General features: G+C 49.3%; 7 protein-coding genes across 7 annotated transcripts; 3 read left to right on the plus strand and 4 right to left on the minus strand.

Moving 5' to 3' along the window:
• Positions 1–3,153: 3,153 nt before the first annotated feature.
• N7525_006923 (putative C6 transcription factor) lies at positions 3,154–5,899 on the minus strand (the record flags this gene model as incomplete). Its single annotated transcript, XM_002567439.1, has 5 exons — positions 3,154–3,976; positions 4,034–5,408; positions 5,462–5,578; positions 5,635–5,669; positions 5,733–5,899. The coding sequence occupies 5 exons, from the start codon at positions 5,897–5,899 to the stop codon at positions 3,154–3,156; spliced, it is 2,517 nt and encodes an 838-aa protein (XP_002567485.1).
• A 1,408-nt stretch (positions 5,900–7,307) lies between these two features.
• On the plus strand, positions 7,308–8,718 carry N7525_006924 (L-rhamnonate dehydratase; the record flags this gene model as incomplete). Its single annotated transcript, XM_002567440.1, has 3 exons — positions 7,308–7,403; positions 7,461–7,683; positions 7,748–8,718. The coding sequence occupies 3 exons, from the start codon at positions 7,308–7,310 to the stop codon at positions 8,716–8,718; spliced, it is 1,290 nt and encodes a 429-aa protein (XP_002567486.1).
• A 408-nt stretch (positions 8,719–9,126) lies between these two features.
• Positions 9,127–10,061, plus strand: N7525_006925 (SDR family NAD(P)-dependent oxidoreductase; the record flags this gene model as incomplete). Its single annotated transcript, XM_002567441.1, has 3 exons — positions 9,127–9,195; positions 9,270–9,538; positions 9,593–10,061. 3 exons carry the CDS (start codon positions 9,127–9,129, stop codon positions 10,059–10,061), a joined length of 807 nt encoding a protein of 268 aa, XP_002567487.1.
• A 111-nt stretch (positions 10,062–10,172) lies between these two features.
• N7525_006926 (uncharacterized protein) lies at positions 10,173–11,350 on the minus strand (the record flags this gene model as incomplete). The annotated part of the gene is made up of 3 exons (XM_061213871.1): positions 10,173–10,594; positions 10,694–10,857; positions 10,899–11,350. The coding sequence occupies 3 exons, from the start codon at positions 11,348–11,350 to the stop codon at positions 10,173–10,175; spliced, it is 1,038 nt and encodes a 345-aa protein (XP_061068302.1).
• An 800-nt stretch (positions 11,351–12,150) lies between these two features.
• Positions 12,151–15,073, minus strand: N7525_006927 (GTPase-activating protein RGD2; the record flags this gene model as incomplete). The annotated part of the gene is made up of 4 exons (XM_061213872.1): positions 12,151–13,175; positions 13,228–13,566; positions 13,623–14,775; positions 14,843–15,073. 4 exons carry the CDS (start codon positions 15,071–15,073, stop codon positions 12,151–12,153), a joined length of 2,748 nt encoding a protein of 915 aa, XP_061068303.1.
• A 303-nt stretch (positions 15,074–15,376) lies between these two features.
• Positions 15,377–15,652, plus strand: N7525_006928 (uncharacterized protein; the record flags this gene model as incomplete). The annotated part of the gene is made up of 1 exon (XM_002567444.2): positions 15,377–15,652. The coding sequence occupies one exon, from the start codon at positions 15,377–15,379 to the stop codon at positions 15,650–15,652; it is 276 nt and encodes a 91-aa protein (XP_002567490.2).
• A 645-nt stretch (positions 15,653–16,297) lies between these two features.
• Positions 16,298–18,161, minus strand: N7525_006929 (amino acid permease GAP1; the record flags this gene model as incomplete). The annotated part of the gene is made up of 3 exons (XM_002567445.1): positions 16,298–17,360; positions 17,416–17,833; positions 17,897–18,161. The coding sequence occupies 3 exons, from the start codon at positions 18,159–18,161 to the stop codon at positions 16,298–16,300; spliced, it is 1,746 nt and encodes a 581-aa protein (XP_002567491.1).
• Positions 18,162–18,500: the final 339 nt, after the last annotated feature.

Below are 18,500 nucleotides of genomic sequence, written 5' to 3' on the forward strand. Positions count from 1 at the left end.
GAGACTTCGGCAAACATGGGAACCAGATATCCTTTTAAATAACCTGGTTCTGTGTTTTATGGTGTGATTCTAGAACCCATATTGGAAGGAAGTATCTTCATGAACATAGAGTAAGTGAGAAAGGCCTCTGAATTTGTTTTACGCCGCCGCCGATGATATTTTATATAGTGCCCTAGTATCCTAACTAGACCACGACACCTTGCAAGGAGCAGTTCTACTGTCAAAATCTGGTCTTAGGTTTAGTGATTTCTCGCTCTAGAAATAGCACACTCGATGATCCCGATTTCAAACAATTTTACAGCTCTCACTTCCTTATATATCGATCTTCCAAAGACTTCCACTCTTCAGGCGGCATTATATACTTTGCCTGACGGGTTATATTTCGGTCTAGCAAGTGCGTTGATCTGTCTCCTCTTAATACCCGGAATAGTTCAATACGCACAGTCTTGCAAGTTCCATCGTCCATCTTAGCATCAAAAAGTAGAAAGACTTGAGCCACCGGATAACACTTTAATTCCCCTCTGTATTTCCTCAGGATTATTACGCGGGGCGGATTTGCAGGACTTGTGTGTGGTTTGGTATCCATCAATCTGCCCACTTAGTATGAGATATTGGCAGGTAACAAGGTTGGAGACTGACTTCCGCAAAGAAAAGAAAGCCATACTGCCCAGGTATACTCAGCTAGCGGTTCTTCCGGGACAGGCGTGTACAGTTGGATGGGATCAACCCTATAAATCGCAAGATTAAGGATAAGACAGGTCGGCTAGCATAAGTGGGATCTCGGGAATTGAATCTGTGCCGCTACAGGCAAGTTATGGAGAATGTGGGAACATTTCGAAAGCATTTACCTCTGCCACTATATCTTCGCTCAATGGAACGTCCTCACTCCGGCAGAAGGGCTCAATAGATGGATTCCGACTGGTCAAGAATATATGCTTAGTAGAAGGCAAACACTCAGATAGTAGTGCATCGGAATGCCCGCGGCATTGGACTATCAATATGCATGATTATATATCGCCTAAATCGTACAAATGCCCGTATACTACCCTACCTGTCATTATTAGCAAGGTTCCCCGACTTCAGGGCTTACTGTTACTTGTGGCACGTGGAGATTACGGCCGTTGCGACGGACTCCAATGTTGATTGGCCAGGGAGATGTCAGGAACCACCAGAGACGCAATATCGCAATGTTATCCACCACCATTGCGTCGCCGATTATATGAAAGGGGCCTGTGCTTTGAAACCATTGGCCAATGCTAAATCTTTCCGCTCTTCTCTGTTCTGTTCTTCTACGTTCTGCACCACCTACTGTGTTACCACCCTTCATGCTCCAGAAGATCATGGAATCCCCCCTCTTGCTTACAGTATAGAAGTTGGAGAGCGCGGCCTCCGCCCAACGGTGATGGAAGTAGAGAGTAACCATACTCGCTCCTTCCTAGACCGCATGATCCCCCCAATGAAGCTGTGATGGCGCTCAACACTGATACTGCAGCCAAGATAACCTTGGAAAGTTGCATGCTTACATGTATGTACATATGGACCTCGGGATGCATGTGGCACAAACCTTGAAAGGGACCCGGGTCAATTGTATTTCCCGTCGTAACTCAGATGACGTGGGCTGTCATCCCACCCTGTCTTCGTCCGGCATCCACCAGCTCAATCAATCTTCAAGCCAACCTAATCGCAACTTTTTACATGTGAATTATTGTGTTCACTAGGTCCAACCTAAAAGCTCATTGTTTTTCTTGGAGACTTCTCAAGTGTAACTGTCTCGAGAGGAGGTCATGTAGATACTAGAATTCCCCGGTCTTCGTCAGGGACCATTCTTCTTTTCGTAAGGTAGATTTTATGAGTGTACACATTGGAGAGGAGGAGGGGTTTACCATGATGCAGCCACTATGCACGGATTCATACAAGGGACCGATACCATGGGAGCTCCATTGCTCACGAATTGACAAAAAAGTGGAGGCTCAATGCATTTCCCCGGAGATGCTGATACATGACGGAAATATACAACTACTGTGAAGGGGCATAAAGTTGGATAAGAACAGGAAAGAGCAACCTTCGAAGAATTTAATTCAAGGACTGTTCGCACCTACTCGCGGGAAATGAGAATACCGTTGTACCAGTCCTCGTAAAAAGCCGGTATTTTGTGCCTTGGAAGGTTTTTCCCAGATGGAAGCTGCCATGAGGATGGGGCTATCCATGGTTCGGGAAGGCGCGACGTATCCACCTACGAGTATAACCCCCCCCCCCCCCTCCCTTCCCCTCCTCCATTTCCTTTTTCTCGTCGAAAGACTTGCGAAGAGATATACACAGAACATGTAAAAAGGCTCTTAATATGAATTGATTGAAGATAATCACAGTAGTAGTCAATAACCGGGCGGAATTTTTCCCTCTCAGAACCTGTTCGAAAGCACAAGCACACCTGTCGATTTCTTTCTCTCTTTGGTGCATTTCTCCCATGTCTAGCTTGCTTCGAGACTGCGAAAAAGTGAATGTGATTCTCTGAAAACGAGATAACTTTCTCTTTAAGTTCACACGAACGTTTGACGCTTGACTCAAACTGTAGATGGGGGGATTCAATGGGCTGAACGGGAAAGGAGAAGCCGGTGGAAGGACGTGGACCGGCAACTGATTTGTGTTGAGATACAGATCACAGGGTGAATAGGAGCTGACGAGCGGATTTTCTGTCCAACTTAGCCGAAGCACAGAATCCCGAATGAAACTGATCTTACCGATGGCCGCGAGGACGAGGATGCAAAATCCATCCCTAAAGGGCCGTGGAGTAAGAAAAATCCCCATGAAGTGGTTTCTAGACTTATTACGGTAGAAAGCGGCACCGATTTTCATCTTAGCATTCGCTCCTATCCGTTATATAATTTTCCTTCATTGCGTGCTTTGTGGAATCCAGACACGTCTCAGCGACTGGAAAGGCAAAGAAGTCAAGGCGCACTCAATATCGGGCGCAAAATCCAAGAGGGTGACAAGCCTTCTTTTTTCGAGTTTACAGAATATTCGGCATTCCGGAGCATGTGTTCTCCGTCGGACTCGGTATTCACTTCACTTCAGTGTGTGCGAGCTGAATTTCTTTGTCAGTCTTCAGGCAAGAAGCCACTAAAAATGGACACAAGAGAAGAGCAGGTAGTGCCTTTAGGATGGTCGAAACAGCCAATCCGTCTCCGGGGTCGGAATCAAGTAGTTGGTGATGTTGAATTCATTCGCATTGGAGGGATGGCCACTATCATCCACTGACCCAGTTGGAGGCGCGGGGCCAGCGTCCGTCAATCCATGAATTGACATTGGATTTGGCACAGGATCTGTGATTTCCAAATGAGATGGGGTAGAAGTAGTCAGGTCAGGAGCCCGAGCAGGAGGAACACGGGGAACATTGAAGAAACCAAACACATCCAGGTACTCGAGTTCGTTGGGGGCGAGGTTGCGGGTGGCCATTGTCGGCAAGGGCGGTCGGGGCTGGTGACTCTCACCAATACCATTATCAGCGGGTGATTCGCGTGGTTGGCGCGAGATCAAAAAGTCCAAGTCGAATGCACAGCGACGCATATCGGCGAGAATCTTGACCGTTGATGGTGTGGATCGTTCGCCGTCTATGGCAGTGGATTGCTGATACTCGTTGTACTCGTCTAGGACCCGTTGAAGGATGCTGCTGTATCGCTCGGCGACTTTCCAGTATTTTCCTAACTGGAATAGAGTATCCACGAAAAAGACGATATCGGGGCTGACAGTATGTGCAATGGTTGAGCCGTGAACAAGGAGTAGGCGTGCTGAGACCCAGAGAGTGAAAGCGAAGGGCGGACCCATCTTGTCTAGCATGTTGTGCTCTACAACAAACCTTGTTACTGACAGAATGTTTTCCACAGCTAGTAGGCATCGCTGGCTGGCACTATATGAGGGCGTGAAGATTGGAGATCGGGTTGTCGGGTATGCTGCCGAGGAGTGCAGACGAATTACAGCTCTATAGTAATTGACCCGTTAGTTGCTTGGAACAACAATAAAGGTGCGGCGCGCTCACGTTTGATAAGTTGCATGCAATTGCACCCAATCGCTGTGCAAAGCCCGGCCATTCTTGGGCCCACTGAAGAGTCGGGATGAGTTTTCGTAGGCATATTCCGCTGGGAGATTGAACTCCCACGACGTGAGTTCGCTGTCCAGCTTGCGATAGGTAGCCTGCCATTCCGCAACATCTGAGAGAGCGCCGATATCCACAGGCCGTTTCAAGAACAGGTGAATCCGCGAGAGGATACCCAAGATTTCAACATAGAGACCGAAAGAACCAACGTTTTCAGCTTTACTGAGATAATCTGCACGGTCACTGGAGCATTGGAACCACCGCGTCTCAACCGGTTGATTTTTCATAAAGTAATCATCCTTGCAAGGGAGTTTGCGGTCGATATCTCTGTCATCCAAGGCGAAATTGAACGCAGTCGCCAGGGTGGAATATCGGTCCAGCAAGTAGACCATCCAGAACAAACGACGTCTGCTCTCATCTTCAATCCACGAATCTGGCTCTGAAAGAGTGACAGCTCTCAGAGTATAGATTGACGGGTAGAGGGGGTTGATAAGAGAAGACTTTGCTTCCACAGCCAACCCTAGCTGAACTACAGATCGGGTAATCAGGGCAAGTAGCTTCCAACCCGGCGGGCCATTGGAAGATCCGACCAAATCAAGAGCTAAAATCACGAGTGCCTGAAGTGCCTTGACGGAAGAATTTTCCAAGCCATACAGGACGACCTTTTGTTTAGACGAGTCGTGATAACGCTTTCTGTTCTGGTCATTAAGCCTGCTGTCAGAGGAAAAACGCAGCGTTGTTGCCACAATTGCATACAGCACCATTCGGTCTGCCTCGTCTAGTGGCGAAGGGCCAAAGAAGGTATCCAGGGTTGTTCGCCGGTGGAGGATCGGGCACCAGGAATTGATATGTTCGAAATAGAGATCTACCAAAGCATAGAGCAAATCATATGGTGGCAGATCTAGATCAGGATCAGTAAGAGATTGCTCTTGGTTTGAGTATATGCTGACGGGAACCTTCAAAGAAGATTCGTTTCCTGTGTAATCATGATGTGCGTTTTGGTTATGTAACAACTGGCCAACTGGCGCCGTCGACATGTCGTGTTGCAGATGATTTTGTGAGGAATTCTTTACAGAGCCATCGGATGGGCTGTTGGTGGACACGTCTGCACGGCGTGAGGGTAGAGTGACAGAAGACGCAGGGTCGTTGAAGTAAAGAGCCGTACTAGGACTAGGGCCATGGACTGCTGACGGCTCCGACGGAGAGCTATATGAAAGACGCCCAGCGTGGGGTAACTCGTGGCCCATTGAAGACTGACTTTGCAGCATATGCATCTCGATAAGCCGAGCTTGTGATTGAATAATATCTTCTAATCGATCTGATGTACGAGTGAGCTATGAAATAGATGACGAGTAGACTGTAGAATCTTACCAAGTCTTTGTTCTAGCTCCTTTCCATACCCAGCTCTCAGCCCAGGCTTCTTTCGTTCCCTATATTCGCATAGCTGGCCATTTCGGGTACACCAGCCACAGCTCGGTTGTACTCGGTCTGGGGTGGTCAGTGTTAGAAACGAAACATTTGTCTAGGAACTTTTTACACCATACCGCATTTAACCTTTCGCTGCTTGCATAGTTCACATCTTGGTAGGGTTAGTGGAAGTTACATTTCATACATGGGTAGCCGGGGCGATTCAGGTACGCACGAGACAGTGAGGGGGCGTTTTCGCTTCAAGGCTCTTGTGGAGCCATTGAGTCCAACATGGTCGTTATCAGAATCCGAAGAATACTCTGCACTCTGATCTCGGTTCGGATCACCGAATTGCTGATTGGAGGAAGGGGTCTCCTGGGCGGGAAGCGCAGTGTTCGGCATTTTGATTTAGCGAGATAGCAATTCGCCCTATCAGGGACCGAGCATGATGCAAGGCCAAGTCACAGTGTGAGGTCCAAACAGGCTGGGATCGCCTTGTATACTGTTATAAAATAGACGGGGCCTTGGGAAAGCTCTCCGCAATAGTCTTGAGCCCGAGGGAAGGAGAAGGAAGAAACAGAAATGGTCGGACTCGTGGAGCTAAGGCCTCAGGCAGAAACCGGGGCACCCCGCATTCTCCGCTTTTGGAATTCTTCTGATTTGACTTGAATCTCTTCGCTTCGGTTACTTCGATTTTTTTTTGACATTCTCAAATTGTAATTCTGACAAGATATTACTGGGAAAGAGTACCAGCAAGCACTATACACCATAAGAGGGAGTGCAAACGGTCCAACAGAAATTTGTGGTCAATACCAGTCCAGGATACATAGTTGCAAGTCTGTCGAATATAACCTCTGATTACCGTAAACCCATTACTTTAAAGAGAAACATAAGCTCAGCACCTAGATGCATGCATGAGCGTTGGGTACCTTTGCCTTGGCTCCTATTCGCTAACCCAACAGACCGTGGACAGTCCCATACCCTCATTATGTACATATCAAGCTTTTCATGCAATTGAAGATTGAAAGCTGCTAACTGTTTGAAACGTTTTTAGCCCGACACTGCCAACGTGTTACTATAGTCTACTCGGGGGACGGGGGCAGGGATCAGTGTCATTACCTTCCTTACAGCTAACAACAGGCGAGTTTTAGGGGCTCTATCAAGCTGATAGATTTACTGGACTATTAGAGAGGCATAATATGTAGGTTTATCGTTCACTATCCATTTGTGGGATTTCTTGCAATATTCATATTCATGCGAATATATTGACGAATATATTGACATGAGTGCCTCAACACCCCGCTCTATATCGACGATGAAGATATATCACCAGATCTATATGTGGTAATCTGTAGAGTCTCATATTCTGTACTATAGATATTATGAGTATATACAAATACGAGACCTTCTCGCAAAGAAAAAACGGTGCATTAATCGTCGAGAGTAATCCCGAGGTCATGAGAATTGCCCAGGCGTCAAGTGTTTACATCCCCCCGGTCTTCAACGCTGTGAAATTCGAGAACTATGACCCATGGGTTTTCGTAGAATTTTCGAGACCATTTTTATCCGGCCCGCCTATATGTAGTTGACATAGATAAAATAATATGTGATGCCGCAACAAATTCTCCGAGCCGCCGTTTGTCCGTCTCTCGGGGTAGCGATGCCCCGAGCTCTCCTCGGCATGTGGAATTCGTTGAAATAGATGCGAATCCCCCGCAACTGTTGGAATTCTGTTTTATTTCTCTTCTTCTATCTCCTCCTGTAGATAACTGAGTTCTTTTTCTCCCGAGGCTTGTTCATTTCATACATCATGGGTTCAACAACGGCGACAACGGAATTCCCCCGCATTAAGGAAGTCCGCACCTTCATCATTGATGGTGTTGGCTCTGGCGGTGATTATCACAATGTAAGAGCTTTGAAATATGATTTGTCTTAATATATGACATGCTAACTATCGCCACAGGTCAAGGGAGGCCACTGGCTGGTCGACAGCAACATCTCCACCCCCATGACCAAGTGGGCACAATTCCGTGGGTCGCGAACATCGTGGGGTATCAATGTCTTGGGATCATTCTGTGTGGAGATTGAGGCCACTGATGGTACCAAGGGCTTCGCGACTGGTTTCGGAGGTCCGCCTGCCTGCTGGCTGACCCAGCAACATTTCAACCGCTTCCTGGTTGGCGCGGGTATGTACACCATCTCACATATACATAGAACAATGGATCTTTCTGACGAACTATGTTTTAACAGACCCCCGTGACACCAACGACCTCTTTGAGAAGATGTACCGCGCCTCGATGTTCTATGGCCGCAAGGGTTTGCCCGTCGCCGTGATCTCGGTTATTGATCTGGCTCTGTGGGATCTGCAGGGCAAGATCCGCAATGAGCCCGTCTACAAGCTAATCGGAGGTGCAACTCGAACCCGATTGAACTTCTACTGCACCGGTCCCCAGCCTGGCTCCGCAAAGGCCGCCGGCTTCATCGGCGCCAAGGTGGCACTGCCACACGGTCCTGATGAGGGTACCGAGGGCCTTCTGAAAAACGTTGAATACCTGCGCCAGCAGCGCGAGAAAGTCGGCGCTAACTTCCCACTACGGGTGGACTGCTACATGTCTTTGACTGTCCCTTACACAATCCAGCTAGTCAAGCGTTGTGAGGCTATTGGGCTCGACATTGACTGGTGGGAGGAGTGCCTCTCGCCCGATGACTTCGACGGCCACGCGCTCCTCAAGCGTGCCCACCCCACTGTTACTTTCACCACTGGCGAGCACGAGTACTCCCGCTATGGCTTCCGCAAGCTGATTGAGGGCCGCAACGTTGACATCCTCCAGCCCGATGTGATGTGGGTTGGTGGAATGACTGAGCTACTTAAGGTTTCTGCCATGGCTGCTGCTTACGATCTCCCTGTTGTGCCCCATGCGTCCGGTCCCTACTCGTACCACTTTGTCGTTTCTCAGTCCAATAGTCCCTTCCAAGAGTACCTTGCCAACTCTGCCGATGGCCACACCGTCGAGCCTGTGTTTGGTAACCTTTTCTTGAACGAGCCCATTCCTACCAAGGGCTACCTTGACGTCTCTGTTTTGGACAAGCCCGGATTCGGTCTGGAACTCAATCCCGCTGCTCCTCTGATTCCCGCTGCCGCTATCCTTACGCCGGCACCCCAGAAGTCCCTACGCGCACCCGACAACGCAGAGGCGGTCAATGGCAATGGTTCTGCGTAAATGTTGACCATTCGGCGGGGTTATTGGCCATCTTCATGTCTTTGATTCATTTCATTTCAATCAGTTATCTACGCACTATACGAGAATCATGTATATACACATTGGATAAAAAAATAAACAAATCTCATCCATTTTCATACCGATTATCATTTAGATGGTACAAATCTTGCCTCACCCTACGTATATAAGCGGTATAAAAGCAATTTAATCGGTGCTACTTCAATGTCACTGGATAATTCAAAACTCCGACATATATTGCCCCTCTCTATATTCTGCCGGAGTGGGGTTTCCCCACACTCGGGGTAACATCACCACGAACCCCCGAGCTTATCGAGAAATCACCCACTTCGCCCAAGGTGAGAATTTGTGAGAATTGCGAAGGACACCTCTACATCTGTAACATCATCAATGGATTTCCCACAGTTACTAGTTGGTAAAGTTGCCGCCATCACTGGTGGCCTCACAGGAATTGGACGGGTAGGATTTCCCATCTCCGGAATTTGAATGGATTCAGAAAAGCAGAAAAGAAAAGCACACTAACTCTACTGCAGGCAATTGCCCTTGATTACATCCGTCATGGAGCTAAAGTCTCCATCAGCCATCTCGGCGGCGCAAAGGAAGACACGCTGCTAGAAGCACTACGCAAAGACGTGAACGAGATCGAAGCCGAAGCAGCGAACACCCGATTCCTCACAGTTCCTGGCGACATTTCGCAGCCGGAGACAGGTCAGAGCTTCGTCGCAAAGACCGTCGAGGCATTTGGTCGGCTAGATGTATTCGTCAGCAACGCAGGCGTGTGCCAGTTTGCTGAATTCCTAGAGTGAGCTATAACTTACCATTTCACCCCTCTTCTCCTCTCTAACGATCCCGCCAGACTCGAACCCTCCCTCTTAAACCACACAATCTCAACAAACCTCTCGGGCGCCTTCTATGCCACCCAAGCCGCCGCCCGCCAAATGGCACTGACCCAGTCGCCATCCGGCGGCTCCATCATAGGCGTGAGCTCCATCTCCGCTCTGGTAGGCGGCGCCCAGCAGACACATTACACCCCCACCAAGGCCGGGGTTTTGAGTCTCATGCAGTCGTGTGCGTGTGCGCTCGGAAAGTATGGTATTCGTTGCAATGCGCTGCTGCCGGGGACTATCCGGACGCAGCTTAATGAGGAGGATATGAAGGACCCTGTTAAGCGGAGTTATATGGAGGGTCGGATTCCGCTGGGCCGACTGGGTCAACCGCGGGATCTGGCTGGGCCAGCTGTTTTCTTGGCCTGTGAGGAATTGAGTAGTTATGTGACTGGTGCGCAGCTACTGGTTGATGGTGGGTTATTTGTTAACCTGCAATGAGGATATGTACAGCTGTTTCTTTTCTTGGAAGTCTTAAGCTATTTATTTATGAATATACGTACTTCAAGCTCAAATGACTTTCCATTTCTGTACTTCATAGTAATGGAATCTCTAGATCTCTATACCATAAGCATGCAAAGCAACAGATCCCCATACACCCCTCTTTTGTTCCTCAGATAATCCCCTCCGTTCCAAAGCCTCCTCCACCACACGTCTCCATCTGCCCCAAGAGACATCGTTTCCACCGCCGCCAACATTGCACACCGGCCAGTCTGATCCAAACATGACACGGTCCGCCCCAAAAGCGTCGAAAACAACATCAGTCCATGGCTGCACGCGTTCAACAATTGCCCCAAAATCTGGCACCGACTCCGCCTCTAACGGTAGAAGCTCCGAAAATGCCCCAGAAAGCTTCATATAAGTTCTAGGATTTGCCCTCGCCATCTTAGTGACAAGATCCTTCCACTCAAGGAACTCCGGATGAGAGCGAATATCATCTGACATCAAACGAAGATTGGGCTTGCACAAATGGTCTGTAGCAGTCAGCAAGGAGAATCCAAGCAGGAACAACCAAAAGGAAAAGAAAAGAAAGCGTGTGCGTGAGAGAGAGAGGGATAGAGAGAGAGACATACTAATAACAATCGTAAGCGCCTCATCTCCCTCCAAGCCCCCATAAACCAGCTCCATCATCTCAACCGCCTCCCTCAATTGCCCCAAACCGCCAGACCTCGCATCAACCCCAAGATCAAAAACAAACCCCCCCTCCCCAGCCACCTCAACCCCTCGACAAACCCGTCTCCAAGCATAGTCCCAGCAACCTTATCCTGAACCAAATACCTAAACCCCCTAACCTTCCCCCAAACCTCGTGCCCAGTCCGGGCACGGACCTGCTCCATATACGCGCTCAGCACATCCGGCCCGCCTGGCACAGGCGCCCACGGCACAATCCCCAGACAGAGCGTCTTGTCGTGCGAGACGTGACCCTCGCCTGGGATGGGTGTGCCGAGGGCTATACGTGTTAAGAGGGAGACTTCGTCTAAGGCATGTTGCCAGCCGTGGTTGGGTGGGGTTGAGTCGGTGATTGAGGAGAGTCGGTCTGTTTCTAGGAATATGAAGCCCCGCATGAGGGACGTAGCGTTGGATTGTGCTACTGCGTGGCGGTATTCGTTCACGCTGTGTTGTGTGCCAAGTGGGTTGTTGGCGTTGTGCCAGGATAGGGTTTTTAGGTGCGTCGCTGGGAAGAGGTGGATGTGGGAGTCCACAATTGGGATTTGGTTTGTTGGCGTCATGGTTTAGGGTTATGTAGTTGAGTGTTATCTTCCAAGGTTGTTTTGTTGCACTTGGCTGGGAGTGTTTTGACTGGGGGGTTTAGTCAAGTTGCACTTTGCTTGAAAGAGGGCGGATGCGGGGTTGGTTATTCATACAACATACTTCTGGTGTCTGGCTCTGGTTTGTTTGAGACGTTCATAGACTAAAGTAATATTTTTGGGGAGAACGTTCAAATTCTTGATTCATGGGAGCTAACGCTCGGTGGTTCTTGTCCCGAATCCAGAGCTTGGTGGAGACAAGTAATTTCCGGCACTGTTAGCTATTGAATTCCACATAAATTCTACAGAGCTACGCCAACAGGGAGTAATGCTATATGTAGGACAAAAAGGAATTCATATGCACGAGAAAGGGTCAGGAGTATACATACACCAAGTGGATAATACCACGAGGGCAACAAAGGGAATGCATCAAGGAACATAAAGAGGAAAATCACAGTAGCAGTAACAGAGGCAAGGCAAAAAGGATGTGAACAACCCCCTCTGTAACACAGCAAAAGGGACAGGGTATGTATGTATGCATGCATGCCTCGTAGGCGTGCAGTAAAAGTTCAAGTTCAATAAAAAGGAAAAACAAAAGACAAGAAAAAGTAAAGGTGATGTCCCGAATTGCAACTCGCCAGGTCGTCTTCACCATGATCAGAGAGCAAGGAAGATGTGAATGGGATGCAATGCAATGATGCACGTTTTTCCCCAGCACTCCGATGCGCTGCTCCCAGTTTGATCTATACAAGGTTTCCTCTGCACCCGCAGATCCTCAAAAGCTAGTCATCCATAGGCTTGTCTTCCAGAGTGACTCTGTTAGGTTCGCTTTCAGCGATGCTGCTTCGGTTGCTGTCAGTGCCAGTACTGGCACCAACAGCCGAGCCAGTGGGGAAGCTCGACAAGCTACCAAGGCCTGGCTTACGACTGGACCGAGCGCCAGAAGAGCGGGACATAGAACTCCGCTTCTCGAATTCGGCGGATGTTGCGGCCGGAGTAGGCGTAGGAGTTGGTGAGCCATCGGATGCAGTTTCTGGAAGAGGAACAGGAGGGGGGCTAGGGGAGCTCGAGTGGGTGCTGGCGCTGGCAGCAGCCGAGGCCGGGGACTCAGTATACGTGCCGTTAGTAACATTGCTAACAGTCTCAGCAACTTGGGTGTTCACAGTAGGAGCATCCTCAGATCCGGCCTGGGGAGGCTTGCTGGCTGGTACATCTAGACTAGTACCGCGGGTGGATCTGCGGTCTGAAGGGCTGTTGACGTTGATCGGGAACCGGCCAATCTCCGAAGCACCACTCGAGCGGTCACGTCGATGTCGTTGGCGATTGGCGGGACTGGTTGCCCGGCTGCGGTTGACAATGGCGCGTTGGCGGGCCTCCATCGCCGCACGGCGGTTACTCTCGTCCGTGCTAATGGCGCGTGGACGGTTGGAGCTGGAGCTGGTAATTCCGAGCGCACTCGATTGGCGCTTAAGTTCGCCAAAGATAGAGTCCTTGTGAGCAAACAGATCGCGGATCAAGCGATAGCTGTGGCGTTCGTTCATCGTCAGAGTGTTCTCTATGCGAGGACGGAGAATACAAGGGGAAAAGGCCTGTGCCAGCAGAGCGATGTATTCTTCGTCGGCCGAGGTCAAATCAATCAGGCGCGTGAAGTGAGTCATAATGGCATCAAGCGTAGCGATATTGACAAGGCGGAGTTGTCCAAGGGTGCTTTGCAAAACCTTGATCCGTCCTTCTTCGGTGGTCTCATGAGCAGTGGTAGAATAAATCGTCTTCACGATCTCGTAAACTTGTGAGGAAACCAATGAGTCTACCCGGGTATTAGCATAAACATGGACCGAGCCACCAAGTGAGCGACGAACCTGGCAATTCAAGAAGGTACAATCTTAAAACGCTCGCAATAACTGGGATCTCAAACTGAGGCAACACCTCGGCATAATCAGCCTTGCTGTTGTTCAGAGCTTGACGAAGCTTGTGCGTCGTGCTTAGATCAACTTCGGTTAGCCAGATCATTCGCCGCGTTTCATCGCCCTCAAGTTCAGGGTAGCCTGTGGGATTTGTGAGCCTTAACTCATGAATTCGAATATATTCCATGGATTTCTTACGATTATCTAGGTAGGTCAGGATAGTGGTCACCAGGATCGGAACACGTTTGCGGTCGGCACGGGCTCTAGCTTCGAGATCGACACCGAAGTTTTGTTCTGGTGGAAATTAAAATTAGCAACGCTTCATCATTACACAATCACCGTGACTGTACCTTCAACAGAGCCATAGTAGTTCTCGTATGCCTGGATCTTGGGTACGAATCCACCAGTACGGTAGTTCTCCAGCAGATATCTCAAGTCACCGAGGGGCTGAATTGTTTCCTGATATAACATCATATGATCCACTGTGCTCTGCAGGTTGGGAATGACATTGCTGATCGCGCCCGAGAAGTCAAGAACCACCGCTTTGATGGCCTTGAGGCGATCCAGCTCACACTGCTCCATGTATTTGAGCTGGCCAATGACTTCTTCCTCCAGACGGCAGCGGATCTGGTCAAGCTTACGAACAGCAACCTTGTACCGTTCATCCGCTTCCAAGGCCTCCCTCCGGAGTTTCTCTGAAGGTGTCTCGTTCGGGTAAGGGTTGTTGAGAGGATTCCAGCCAGATAGCATTTCAGAGACAGATGCAATGGGCGAGTCGCTGCCGCTACCGTCCTCGCTTGATGCCGCTGAGGTGACACGCATGAGAGGCTTCTTTTTTTCTGGGATACCGGTGATTTGGAATACTTTGGGGCGCCACTGATAGTTCATCTTGGAGCTATTGGCAAACACATTGCCCATGTTTCCAACCAAGCGGAGAAGGCCATTGTCTACCATATCCTGACCAATTATCTCCACTTGAGCGAGATTTTCAGCCTCCATGTGAGTTTGGATATACTGCGCGATATCCGCGCCAGTGGAAACATTTTGATAGGTACCGATAATGGGGACCTTCGCCTCGCCAAGCTTGATGTTATCAAGCATATGGGTGAGGAGCTTTTTGAGGTGGTCTGGCGGGAATATCCGTTCACCCAACTCGACGGGGTCTTCATCTGGCTCTTCCTCGGTGGGGAGAACGATCTTCGGGGGAGCTTTGATCTTGGGGCTCGACTCAGGGTCTTGGAAAGCAAGTTTGTTCTCTTCTTCCAGATCCTCAACGACACGACACTTATTGAAGTAAGTACTGCGCAACTTCTTTACCAACTCCGCCTGCTTGGTGTGTTCCTTGATGCGGGATTGGAGGAGGTCGTGCGAATACTGAACACGCATATCGTGCTGCTCGCCCCAACGCCGGAAGGGCGATACAACCAATTCACGGATATTGTTGGCAATCTTCTGGTGGTTCTTGGAGGCCTCAACCATCTCGGTACGGATTCCTTCGTATGCCTATCACGAGGTTCGCGCGACGTCAGTCTTCCTTCACTCCGGTACATTCTAGGCGTCTAAAACACACCTTTCTGACACTGGCGCCGTCATCCTTGCCGAATCCCGCCGGAGTCAGCCTGTCCACGCTCGGGGCAATGTCTCCCATGCGGAGACCATACTGCTCTTCTGCATCTGCACGCATGGACGCAATGGCCAATATCTGCCTGTTTTCCACAACGCCCTGCTGCAGCTTCCCGTACAATACCCCCAGACCCGAAGCATAGTCGGGGGTCCAGAAAGAGTCCGCGAAACCAGGCATTATCGCGGCGGCTAAAAGGCTGATTCAGGCCGTCAAGCGGAGACACGTTATGATCGGCGTAAGAAGGGAAAGCGACCCGGCAGCTGACACCGGTGAGTTCGTATGTTCGGAGGAAAATGGGAATCGTAAAAGCGTGGAGAAAACGCGAAACCGAGAGTCAATCGGAAATACTTGATGTTGAGCGGCTACTGAGGCACAGTGTGCGATAAGGCCAAGGACACCGAGGGAAGACCGACTGGCTTAGTTGTCAACTCAATATCCAATCTTGACGCTGGATGGAACTGCGCATAGACCGAGGCACCAATGACGAAGCAGGGAAGATCACTTTGGAACGCACGAGAAGCGAGTGCGCAGGGTGTTAAGCGCCGGATCGCGGGAAAGTTTGAGGCTAAAATGAGCGAAAGCCAAGCTAAGCAAATTGCAATGCAAGTCGGCAGGAAGCTGGCAACAAAAACAAAGAAAGACAGAAATGGGAAAGATGAAGATGGAGACGGAGTAGATGGAGTTATGGATTTCCAGATCGCAGCCCTGGAGGGCGTCATGTGGCTCGTAATATTACGGGAATTTGCGTACATCTGAGACCAATACCGCCTAGTTAAAAGTCCTTTGGCTTACAACCTGGCTCTTCCAAGGTTGTCCCCACCGTCTTCGAATCCACTCGGGCTATTTTTGGGGTTGAAAATTACACTGGGGTGGTAATCCGCTGCAAATCTTTATATTTGGGTGTTTTTTTCAACCGTTGAAGAAAAAAAAGGGGGGTTGGCGGATGTGCGTCTTCAAATGTTGTCTCTTTATGTTTACAACTAAATTGCATTGACATTGTGGCTACGAGCACTTGCCCGAGGGTAATCGTGTACATCAATCAAAATGTATTACAGAATATAGTGCAATACTATAATATATGTGGCACCCTACTCTTAAGCCGTTGATCATGCCTGGCTTCCTGGGTCAACTGCTCCCCACAGGTATGCCAAGCCTGGAGGCTCGAGATTATGATCGGCGTTAATATATGTTGTAGACTGTCAAAGGGAGTTTTAAGTCCTCTGAAAGTGTATGGATGCTTTGTATACATATGTAATGTTCGTAGAAAAATTATCGTATCTTGGTTACATATGTATCTTTAAACTATGTAGCTTTCCAGGTAAGATGCAAGAACAAGATGTAGTACATAGGGGGAGATGTTGTCGAATGCAAAAGAATATCGAAAAAAGAGACAACGTCCGCTTAACAGAAGAACTTATAAACCTTCTTCCACTTGGGCCATTCTCTTTGCTCGGCCATCTCCTGCTCAATTAAATGCTGGATATCAAGGTCGCGACGACCGGTGACCAAATCCACCTCGGACGTGCGAACAAACTTGGTCTTGTACATGATCTTATAACCGATGTAGCAAATCAGAACCACGGGGGCGGCCAAGTAGACAGAGAAGAATTTGTAGGCAATCTCCTGAGAGGTCATGTCTGCGTAACCAATGGGGGCGAACCCAACCCAGAACTGGGCAACCAGCACGAGACAGTTGAAAATGAAACCGACCCACGAGCCAATGACGCCGGGCTGGGAACGGAAAGCCAGTTCGTCCAGGCTGTGGCCCTGTTTTTTCCATGCGCGACGGAAGAGGATGTGGGCACCACACACGGAACCCCAGGTGAAAATAGATGACAGACCCGAGATGGCCATCATCCATTCGAAGGCGGTAGTCTGCACGTCAGAGGCGGCGAGGTAGGAAAGCAGACCCAATATAGATGCAATGATAATGGCGGGTAGAGGACGTCCCTTGCGGTCAATGTATGCTAGGAACTTGGGGGCTTGGCCCTGCTCGGCAAGGGCAGCAAGAGTACGTGAGGATCCATAGACGGAGGAATTGCCGACAGACAGGACCGCAATCATAATCACGACATTCATGATCGAAGGCAAAGCCTTAATTCCTGCGTTCTCAATAGCAATGACGAAGGGAGAGGCCTTGGCATCGGCGGAAGAGCTACCGCTGATAAGTCTCTCGTCGTCATATCTCACTAGGAGGCCGACAAGGGTAAGGGAAACTATGTAGAAGAGAGCAATACGCCAGAAGACTTGCTTAACGGCTGTCGGAAGGGACTTGCGAGGATTGGTGGTTTCGGCGGCAGCAAGACCAACAAGTTCGGTTCCAGCAAAGGCAAATGCGGCATTGACAAAGACACTGCAGAGACCCTTGAAACCGTTCCTAAATGCACCTGGGTCGTACCAGTACCTGGCGCCGATGTATCCACCTTGGGGTCCACCACCGCAGTTGAGGATGATTCCAAGTATACTAACAGCAAAGTTAGTTAGACATTCAAGTTTCAGTAAACAGCAGCGTAACTCACATGAAACCAATAACGGCAATGACCTTAATGAGGGAGAAGACAAATTCAGCTTCACCATATCCTCGCACACCGAATAAGTTGATTGAGACAATCATAACCCAGAAAATAGTTACCCAGGCGGCATTTGAAACCCCTGGGTTCCAATAATCGACCGTGATAGAAGCAGCGACGATCTCCAAGGGTAAGACGATAAGCCACTGAAGAGCGTAGTTCCAGCCCATGGCAAAACCCCAAGCAGGATCGACGAAACGAGTTGAATAATGGGCGAAAGAACCGGCAACGGGGAAGAGAACTGCCATTTCACCCAATGCATGAACTGTACAATAAAGCATGCATCCGATCAAGATATAGGCAATCAATACTGAGGCTGGACCACCGGTGGCCAAAACAGATCCGGAACCAACGAAAAGACCAGTACCTACATAGTAAACGGAATTAGCAAGGTCGAATGAGATGAGAGAATAATCAGTAGATAACATACCGATAGAACCACCGATAGCAATCATCTGCAGATGACGACCCTTCAAGCGACGCTGCAACGGGGAGTGAGCAGTGTTATGGGCGGCAGTCTCAGCGTCGAATCCAGAGCCATCAGCTCCAACATGACCGGTGACTGTATGATTGGGGTCTCTCTTGAAACTGTCAAAGATTCGTTGGCCTATGCCTCCCCGCGTTGGAGATGAGTCGCCATAAGCTGGGGGGGCCTCCGCGCCAGTCTGGACGGCCTCAAACTTCTTCTCCTCCATAATGTGTATGTGAATAGGTTCCTCTTCCGAGGGTGAGATTATCTAGAAGAGAAGAAAGAAGGATCTGTATGCTCGACCTGAGGGCTCCAGAGAATCCAGGCCTACCAATGCAGAGGGTAAGCCAAGTAGAAGTTTGACCGTTTGGGAGGGGGGGGCGAGGGTATAAATACAACCAGTCCAATTTCAGATCAAAGCGATATAATTTATTTTTACGGTTTCCATAATCAAATTAAAATCGAATTAAATCAAAAGCACCCAAATCTATCTGCATTCATGCGCTTAGACCGACTAGAGTTTTGCACTAATAACATTTCAGACTCCAACCTTCTGATAACCTTG

The sequence above is a fragment of the Penicillium rubens genome (genome assembly GCF_028828025.1).
Source record: "Penicillium rubens strain IBT 27055 chromosome Unknown utg000003l_segment0_segment0, whole genome shotgun sequence".
Lineage (NCBI taxonomy): Eukaryota > Fungi > Ascomycota > Eurotiomycetes > Eurotiales > Aspergillaceae > Penicillium > Penicillium rubens.